The following is a 10,337-nucleotide window of genomic DNA, read 5'->3' on the forward strand; positions in this document are numbered from 1 at the left end:
ATGATCCTGCTGGTGTTGACTGAATTGCTGCCTCAGCAATGAGGCAAGTAGCAAGAAATACATCACTGGGCACACATTTCAGGATAACCTTGACATCATTGACAGTGATAGCTACAGCCCTCGCTGAAACAGAAACCTGTAAGACGGCATTTGTTCCTTCTTGCTGCCTTTGCTATTCCTTTTGGGAGGAGGATCATATGCCATGCTCATGTATTTGCAAGCTCATGACATAATGTTAAGGGATTGTAATAAACAATACCATTTCGGGCAATAGACTGGGGAGACCGAACATTTTAACTGTCACTGGAGTAGTTTTGCTTTAAGGATTAAATGCGTTGTCTCAAATCCAGATTTGTAATGAGAACCCTCCTGTCTTTCCTTCTCTGCCTGTTCCCCGTCCCCCTGTATGGAGAGAATTTGGGCAGGTGACCAATGGAGTGAAAATGAGACAGGGGAGCCACACAGAACAGAGTAATTGATACAGGATATGAAGCTAGGAATGAGTGGATTTGACGAAGCGCACACCAGTAAACTGAGTGGCTCATTTGCCTGCCGCCAGGATGGATTTATAGGCTGTGTGGCACTAAGAAGCCAGTCATCCCCCTACTCCTACCACCCCAAAAAACCCTCATGCCCCTTGTGCCCCCCGCCAAGCATTGCTTAATCTGAAAGGCAGGTCACAAGTCAAAGCATCAAATGACACAAACATGCTTTGGACTAAACTGGGGAAAGTACAAAGACCTCCAGCAAACTAATTTTTTTGTTTCGTTGGGTTTTTTTTCCTTTTTCTAAAGAAACTGAAGGGTTCAGTAAATTGCCACATACCTGTGTTGTTTTCTCCCAGCAGCCACAAGTCCAGGCTAGAAATGTTCTCTTTTTGACAGTGTGCATTTATTATATACCATCGTTCTTTTAGCACCACCAGCAGGTAAGTAAGGTGTCAGGTGTCAGGCTTTGCTTTTTACCTTTCATTTACCTGTGCTTTGACTGTAATTTTGATATAAGAAATGTGCCCCTTTTTCTAGTGGAAACAGCCAGTGCTTGGTCTTGGGACTGTACAAATACTGCATGCATATTGCAGTTCCTCTCTATTCATCAGTGACAAGAGCTCAGCCCCAGATTAGGCAGTGGATATACTTATCACAAGAACTGTCTGTAGTAGCACTTGTTGCCTCCAACTGTTCAGTGGCAGATAATAAAGACATTTTAAATCTCTATTTATTTCCCTTAACCTTATCATTATAGAAATTCTGATCTCCGGGATCTAAGGTGTACTGCAGTTAAAGACTTTTGACTCTATACCAAAGCACTCAGTAAAGGTGCATTACTTTCTCAATCCCAAAGAAGCACTGACAATTCAATTATCTCTCTACATGGGGAGCAGTGGGAAGAAATGAAAACATAGCTACAGTGGAGAGATCAAAGCTGGTTAGGACTTAAAAATAAGGCAGGAAGCATACAGCCAGCCACTGCTCAAGCTGTGGAAGAAGAAAAGGGGAATGGAAATTGAGCAGACAATGCACAGCTACCCCACTGAGATGCAATGGCATCATTCCTCTCCTTGACACTTGTTCCCCTGTGGCAAAAATTCACTGTAAAAAGGTAAATCAGCATGATGTTTTAGTTTTGACTACAAGTATGCAGAAGGACACCCCAAGAAAGGCTATGCACTGGATCTGTTGTACAAAATGAATAGCAGACTTTAAGTGCTGTACACCCAAGCTCGCTGTTGGGAAATCTGCTGCGTCGCCAGCATACCAGATCAATATTTCAGAGGTCATTATCTCATCCCTTCTTCAGCTGCTAACTTTGGACTTCTGCCAGAAAAAGGCAACCACCAGTAAGATGATCTGCCAGTACATTAGGCAAGGCTTTTGGGAATTTGAGCAGGCTTTTCTTTTCACTGAGATCAGTCTGCTCTCTGGGTCCAAATGGCACAAGTGCTCTGTCAATATATAAATGGCCAAACAGGTTCTGTAACCCTCCCACGACAGAATGTGCAAGAAGTTTTACCAAACTGCATTTGTCAAATACACACTGCAGAGAACTGAACCTTTATGTGAGTACTTCTGACACTGTGGGAAGGAGGAGACAACAATCACTGAACTGATCCACAATCAAGAAGTGTGATTTTACATGTAGAGTGCAGCAGAAGAACTGAAGACAGAGTTAATCCTGGTACCATCTCCCCTCTGCAAGAATGTCCCGTGAGCTTTTACATGAGCAAACCATGATGAAAGACCTACTTTAGCTGTGAGTTGTTAAGTAAAGCCAGAACCTTTGCAATGGTATCAATGGATTTGAAAGTTAAAAAGTACCTTTGTTTTATGTGGCTTGGCTTCCCAGATCTCCTATTGTGCCATGAGCTACTATAATATTTACAGCAGTGTTCAATTTTTCCAGTGATGATCTGAGTGATAATCAAAGGCAGCACTCCTGTGCATTCCAAGAGTGATATCCTACCTCCCCTTCTGGACAGACTTTATGAACACTTAGTAATAAAACTATATCTGAACATAGTAACTATTTCCTCCTTTGATGTCTTTAATGTTATTTTGTCTCATAACCCATTTAGAAAGAGAATTACCTTTACAAACAGACATAAAAGTGGATGTCTGTAGGTTTCCCTTAAGACCAGAAGGAGAAAAGGGTGGGCTGAACTGAACCCAATTCCCAATATCATCCTGCTGCTGGGAAGAATTTGGTGAGAGAAAATGTTCTGTGCTTACCTTACAAGCCAAAGTTACTTCATTATTCAAAACTTTCCATTTGGGAGATAACTTAGAAGCATCTTTGTTTAACACAGTTAATTAACAGGTATTTGCATTGTCTCACTGGTCTCACTGTGTAAATCCTTCATACCATCCCCAAAGCAGGGGACACAGAGACTTCAAGGTAAAATATAGAAAAGTATTTTATACTCATGGTATCTCTATTCATATTATCTATATTTAGAGTAGCTAAAGTCACAGCACCTGAGCTTTAGCTCTGGGGGAAGGCTCCTCATTGTATTCCCGTACATTCAGAGGAGCTAGGGAAGGGCTGGATCTCACAAATCCCAGTCAATTTGCCCTGTCTGAAGTTTTTACATTTTGACTTTTACCCTGACTGATTCTGAAAGAAAGTAGCTTATCTGGTAGAGAAATTTAGTCCAGAGAGGATGAGAACTGGAATCAGCTTGACGCAAAGTCACCTCCAGGCAGCACAGATGCAAATAGCTGGAGCCACATCATGCAGCAGACTCAAGCTCAAGTACAGGCATGGCTAATGAAAGCAGAATAAAATTTGGTATGCCAGCTCTAAAGAGGCCCTTTATAAAATGCATGCAGCCATCATGGGGTCTGTGTACAGAATACATACACCCAGGTAAGTGATCCCACTCCAGCTCCAGTCAATGACACTGTTACCTCAATAGCATTTCTCCCATCTTGCTCATAATGCAATCCGTAAGCTTGAGCCCTGTCCTGCCAAAAATACCTTCAGCTTAGACAGAACCTGGTATTTCTAATGAATTTATGTGGATGCAAAGCCCAGACAAGAGCTGTAGGCCAGAATATTTCCTAACTATATGACTTTTAAAACCTCTCAAGGAACTCCTCAACTACCCTACCATTACTCAGTTAAATCTACAAGTGGCTCAAATTCCCTTCCTGAAGACCTGATGACTCCTTCCTCTCTGCTCATTGCTATCTGTCTACTGACAACTACTTTCTCTTTATATACATATTAAAAGAGAAGATTAAGAACACAAAGGTCTTCCAGTTTTCCTCACTTATGGACTTTTTTTTTTTCCCTTAAGGCTCATTATTTATAGAGCCCACGCTGTAACTTGTGATGGCAGTGCTTGGGGATGGGGAAGAAAGTGTTAAGGTAGAAATACGTTTAGATATTCTTGTTGTAAACCTGATTTAAACTCCCCCCCTCCCCAGAAACCATGGAGTAAACAAGGGGATGTAAGCTTGTCCCTTCATCACCCCCTCTGATTTAGCAATAGCAGTGTTTACCAGCCTGGAGTCTCTGAGCTATTTAAAGGATCTACGGAGATCCCTAAAAAACCCGAGCACATCAGGAGGTAGGCTTAACTTACTGTACAGTCCTTCATAGCCAATCCCCAAAAAGCTCTCACTAACTGAAGGCTACTTTTCTGTCTAAAGGACTCCTGCATGTATAACCATTGCCAAACAAGGCCCTAGAGCCTTATTTATAAACTGTGGCTAAATTAATTTGATTTCTAACTTCATTATTAATTCCCTAACTTCATACAAGTCAAACTACTAACACACTAACAATTGCACCTCCAAGTGCTTCTGTTTCCTGCTCAGAGCAAAGCACTGTTTATTTTATTAGAGTGACAGATAAATTTTAAATGCATTTGAATAATTTACCAGCCACTGCTTTTGCTGAAGGTTTATAATAGAAGAGATGAACTGCGGTTTTTTGGTGGGTTTTGGGATTTTTTTTTAAATACTATTTGCAGGAAACACTGATCTTTGATCCCAGATCCTGAACTTCATGACTAACACTTAGCTAATCAATTAATGAGAAAAAAATAACTTCTGGAAAGTATGAGCTAATGTCTGATAAAATTAAACTAAGTAGTGAGTACATTAACTTATTTATGCTGGCCTTAAATATATTTAAGAAAAACATGTTAGCCAGACAAATTTATTGCAGCAATTAACAGGCAGACTTTTAATTGATGTAGTACTAATTTGTACATAGTTAAGTGGCAAAGCTGAGTTCCACTTTGTGTGCTTTCTCATGTAGCACTGTCTGTCACTTTGTCAGCAAGCAGAATACAACTTTCTGGTTTTCTGGTTCTTCTGTTTTTTTCTCTTTTTTCTGCTTCTTTACCATTTCTTATCTCTGCCAATACAACAGAAAAATTCAAAAAACCTCAACACAAGGCACGTTTAAGCAATGCCACTCTATTAGTTAATAGTTCTACAGAGTAAGGGTACTAATCCCAAGATTTAGGTTAATGATTACTTTTAAAAGGCTATTTAATAGAAATTTCTTAAATACATTTCTTCATTACTGATAGCAACAAGACATCAAAGGTTGCTACTGTAATAAAAAAAATTACTGCTTTAAAAGCTGGCTAATTGTTGGGTCTGAGGAGGTAACATTAATCTTGGGAATCATTTTTCAGGAAGGGCATGACAGTAGTCAAAGGACACATCCTTTGTAACTGATGTTCAACCAACTGTGTTTAAAAGAAAACACAGCCACTGCTGGTAAAGTTTGCAGCCGACATAACTAAAGTAGTAAACAATAATGAGGATAGACAAGTGATCTACAGAAGTCCCTTGCCCAGTAAGCCTTGCTATTTTGGGCAATATATTTCATCCCAGCAGAACACAAGGCCAGCCACCAAAGACCCAAACCTACCACTGAGGACACACGTGTAGATAAGGTCCACAGGAACCAGCTTCAAACCTTGAGGGGCAACAGCAGCTCAAATGAGATTTCAGAGATCAGACAGGATATTCAATGCAATAGGCTCTTCCAGAGGTGACCCCTCAATGAAAGAAACTTCTCTGTCTGTATGAACAAGGGGCCTTAAATGGCAGGGAAGGATACTTCCACTACATCCAGCGACAAAATTTCCTGTTCTGCTCTTTAAAAGCTGCTGGCAAACTGAAAAAGTGAAAATAGTTCTGAAAATAAATCATGGTTTTTGAAATCTTGCTTTAAATTCAGATTTTTGCTGTGTAAATATATGTATATTTTTAAACTACATAAGTCTTAATTTATTAGATATAATTTTAGGCTAAATGGACTATGCTTATGGTCATATTGCTCATTTCCTCAGATTGGTTGCTCAGTCAGGCTATACCTGATGTACAGCACTTAGACATATCCCAGATAAAAGTTTGTGCTCCTAGCTCCAGAATAAACTCAGTTCCAGGATAAAATTAAGATGCACATCATCCTTAGCAAAAATCACTGGTAAAACCGAGATGATGAAACATCCTATTAATTCTTCATTGTGCCATAAAAGAACCTGGTCTAAAGAGTGTCCTCAAGTCCATTTGTCTCACTTTAAACTACAACTTGTTGACCTTGTTACCAGGTTCAAAATACCTCAAGTCTGATCTGCTTATTATAGGGCTCAGACATGCACCCAAAATCATCAGCTGGTCAGCTGAGCCCCAGTTGCTGTCTGTGCATCCACTTGCAGCCACAACAAGTAACAGGTGCATCTACTCCAGCTTTTTAGCTTCATTCAGGGCAGCATTTTTTGAAGGAGATTTCTCTGTTATTCCTGATTTACCATGCCTTGTTTCAAAGCATGTAACATTTCTGGGTTGTAACTGGAGTGCTTTCAGAGTAAATCAAAGGAGATCCAGTTGCATGGGAAGGAGTCTCCAGTTGGCAGAAGGAGACTTGATTTGTTTAAATTCAAAGCACTACAACATATACAGAATGAGGGCTTGGCCCTCCCATTGCTTTCCCTAAAAATACCCCTTTTCTCCACACTCACAAGAGCACAACCACTGTGTATCCATCCATTTATTCTCTTTTTACTGGTTAAGAATCTGGCTGGAACTCCATATGCTGTGGGCATCCATGGCTACTCCAGTACCAGCAGCATCCCAGAGCCACCACCAAAGTTCCTGTCCTGCACTTTCCCCATATGCCTGTGTCTTGGGGAGGTGATCCTTCACCAGGCCAGCACAGCACCCAGACCTTGCTTGCTCACAGTTTCCCCCTGAAGTCTTCACAGACCCTCCTGAGCAGCCTCTGGAGAGCCCCCAGTTCCTGCTGCCTTTGAACTGGTGCCAGAGGGTCCTGGGTCCCCTGGGGTGCTCAGATAACACCCAGGTTAAGTTCTTCACATAGCATGGAATAGTTTTCTCCTAAGTTTAATATTTGTGTGGATATGAGGAATTGCCCAGCACCTGACATTTCAATCAACCAAGGGCACTCCTGGTAGCAGGAAATTCTGAATAAAGGAGAAATCTGGGAATAAAAAGAAACTACACACTTCACGTACATTGAATAATAAAGAGTCTTAACTGAGGGGGTGCAGGAAAGCAATAGAGACAGCACCAGCTGAAAATGGGGCAAAGCTCTTCAAGGTGCCCAGTAACAGCTGGTATCTTGGCAGGTTCAGCACCAGCCCCATTTTGCTGTGTTATATTGGTACTGCAGGCATGGGAAAACTTAGATCCAAACTTATTTTTCTTGTGGTCAGATGCCATTCAAAAAAAAATGATGTGAAAATGCACTTTTTCTTCCAAAGGAAAACTTCAACACCAGTGCATAGGAGAAAAAAGCACCTGAGAAATCCAGGGCTGCACTAGGAGGCAAGAGCAACCACTGGTTTTGTAAGCATCTCTCCTGCTTTACTACCAAATATGCCTTGCTTTAAGTTCCCAAGAACTGGATAAAGGTTTCTTACTGTCCTTTGTGTGACCAAGTTGCATTTCTGTTAACAAAAGCAGCTTTTGTTTCCCAGTGGGGTACTCAAAGGCTTTCTGCCAAAACTTTGAGAGAAAACTGTCCACCGAACACATATTTTACCAGGGAGATCTTTCTTTCCACAAATCTTCTTGGAATTTTGTTGTTGTTGTTGTTGTTCTGGGTGGATCACTATTATTTATTTATTTATATTCATTTTCCCAGAAATCTGAAAAGTTTCAGTTTACACGAGTAAATTATTTATTCATTTTTGTGGGTTTCCAGTGAAAAGAATTAAACAAAGCCAGAAACAATTACAGCTTGCCTGGCAAAGCAGTCTACATATTGTTGAGTAAGTAGGTGTTATGCTGAAATAACATGAATGATGGTAGGATATTCTATCTTAGAAGCAACCTGCTATCATTTACCACACAATCTGCCCTTGCCTATTTTCTTCTGGGTGCTCTTTCTTCCCTTTTATTACCCCAATAGAAACACCAAGAAAAAAAAATAAATGGTTAATACTGACTTTATATAAACATTGTTCAAATTTGGGAGTGTTTTACTGCATGAAGTTTCAAATATCTCAGAACTGTGATCTCTCAACAATTCACAAGGCAGAAAAATGGACTGAGAAAACCTTTTAAGCACTTTGAAAGGAAAATCAATCCCCTTGTCTGTTTGGTTTTTTTTTTCCTTTTTAATGCTACCAAGTAGTCCCTCAAACACTAAATAAAGAGAAACAGGTTTTCTTCTCACAATCTAGGTATCACATTATGCTATTTCAGAGTTCACAGGTTTCTATAATGGATGTTCATAGATTTTCTGAACAAGGGTCACTCAAAATTCTTCATGGTATCTACATTAAATATTTACATTCAGGCCAAGAATGTCTTGTAAAATTTTAATAGCATACCCTCCTACTTAAAAAAAGGATAGTAACTAAACCTCAACCCAAATGTTAGCTCTTATATGAAGCAAAACCTTCTAAACACTGCTTAAAGTGTCATTTCTTCCCAAGGCACAAGGATGTTTATGCTCTTGTCCAAGGGGAGATAAACAGAGCAGCATACCACTCCATATTTGTAAATGTTAACTCTGCAAGGTAGAAACTGCCTTCTGTATGCACCAGGCTTCTGTACCTTCACTGCTCCAAGAGCCATAATGTGACATGTGGGAATGTGTAAATTGAAACAGCAGAGATAGATATGGTGGTTCTGCCACAGAAAAATGTACAGTCTTACTGTTGTGACCCACATCATCCTGACTCCAAGGAACTTCCCTTCTGAAATGCATCTTTGGCACCAGCCCAGTGGCATATTTGAAAATCTGGGACAATTCCATGAGTCTGTGGGGCAGTTCTACCCTCAGATCCAGAGTATATCAGAAGTAGCTTCCCTAGAGTCAGAAGGGACTGACTCTGCTACTGTGAGTGTGGTGGAAATGCTACTTCTTTAAAAAAAAATTTCAAGAAAACTCTGTGAGAATTAACAAGGGTAACATACTGAATCAGCAACTGGATATGGTATAAGGCTAAAGTACTCACACCAACAGGTAGAAGATTGAGATCAAAGAACTCAAGGCCCGCCCTTTTATGTGTATATGTCATTCTAAAACAGATATGTGCAAGAATCCTGGTTAATATAACACACTCTATGCCAAATATGTACTTCAAAAGTAGCCATCAACTGTAGGCATACCTTGAGTGGTGTTAGAGCTGTCTGGGTTTTGTTATGCAAAGACTGTGATAAGTTGTAACACACTGCCAGAGGAAAAAGGAGTGAAACTTTTTGAAGTTTGAAGTTTGAAGGAGTGAAAAAGGGGCAAAAAACTGAACTGCACAGGATTCTTGAATGAGAACCTAACAGGGAAGTTTAGACCATAACAAGTGTGCTTTAATAAATCAGGGCACTCACATGACTAAGCATTGATTTAGGATCTCCAGGGATGCAGATGTCTATAGTTTGGAGACCAAAACTACAGCTGGGCATCTAAGGAACAAGTGACCAGCATGTAGATATTGATACTCTGCCCAGAGAGGCCTGAATTTACACACTCTTCTTTTACAATCTCAGTGCAGATTTCAGCCCTAGTGGTCTTCATTTTCAGAGAAATTAATGAGGGGTTTTTGCAGTTCTGCTGAACTGTGATCAATTGATTGTTCCCTGTCCCAAATTTTCATGTCTCCCAGTTTTAAAAGAATTCATCTAGTATGTTTGACACCTAGCTCCAAAGTTCAGTAAAGCAGAAAGTTTTGTATTATTACTGGCCAGAGTAGTATTAACCTCAACCGAGACAAGTTATTCATTTGTGTTACCGCAAATTTATTTATGATCAATATTATCGATCCTTTTGCACAGACAAGAAGCATGCTGAGGACATGGTTGCTGCTCTTTTCAAATGAACATTACTAATTGTGCCTTTTGGAATTTGTTTTTGACTCGTTGTAGGTTCGCAGCAAAAGCAAAGCAGCCAAGGCTGGACTGTGTGAGGGGGATGAGGTGGTGTCTATCAATGGCAAGCCCTGTGGAGACCTAACCTATGCTGAAGTCATTGTTCTGATGGAAAGCCTGACTGATGTCCTGCAGATGCTTATCAAGAGGTACAGGAATGCTCAGGATGCTTTGGTGCAATTCAGTGAATCACCTGGAAAATGCTGGCTTTGAACATACTCGTTTTACAGACTTAAACTAAGAGGTTCTGATAGTCCTGTTAATGTCTGTAACTCTGCTTGGATGGAAAAGGAAGACAGAGAATTTGAGCTGAAGGAGTTACTGTATATAATTTGAACAGCAGCAGTCAGGCACAGAATTAATAGTACAGTCTCCAAATGTAAGTATTAATACTTGCAAGGTGTCCACTACCATATAAGCATACTGCAGAGCCTTGAGTTCAGTTATTCTCTGCACCCCTTTGAAGGAGTCAAGTGT

At 40.3% G+C, this 10,337-nt stretch overlaps 1 protein-coding gene across 3 annotated transcripts in view; it reads left to right on the top strand.

Moving 5' to 3' along the window:
• The window catches only part of SYNPO2 (synaptopodin 2), a 77,590-nt gene that overhangs the window by 41,186 nt on the left and 26,067 nt on the right, over nt 1-10,337 (top strand). For 2 of the 3 annotated variants that reach the window (XM_015624031.3, XM_015624033.3), the window contains exon 2: nt 9,858-10,009. In XM_015624031.3, coding sequence (XP_015479517.1) covers nt 9,858-10,009 — 152 coding nt within the window. The other variant, XM_015624032.3, reaches the window with a different exon arrangement.

The sequence above is a fragment of the Parus major genome, chromosome 4 (assembly GCF_001522545.3).
Source record: "Parus major isolate Abel chromosome 4, Parus_major1.1, whole genome shotgun sequence".
Taxonomy (NCBI): domain Eukaryota; kingdom Metazoa; phylum Chordata; class Aves; order Passeriformes; family Paridae; genus Parus; species Parus major.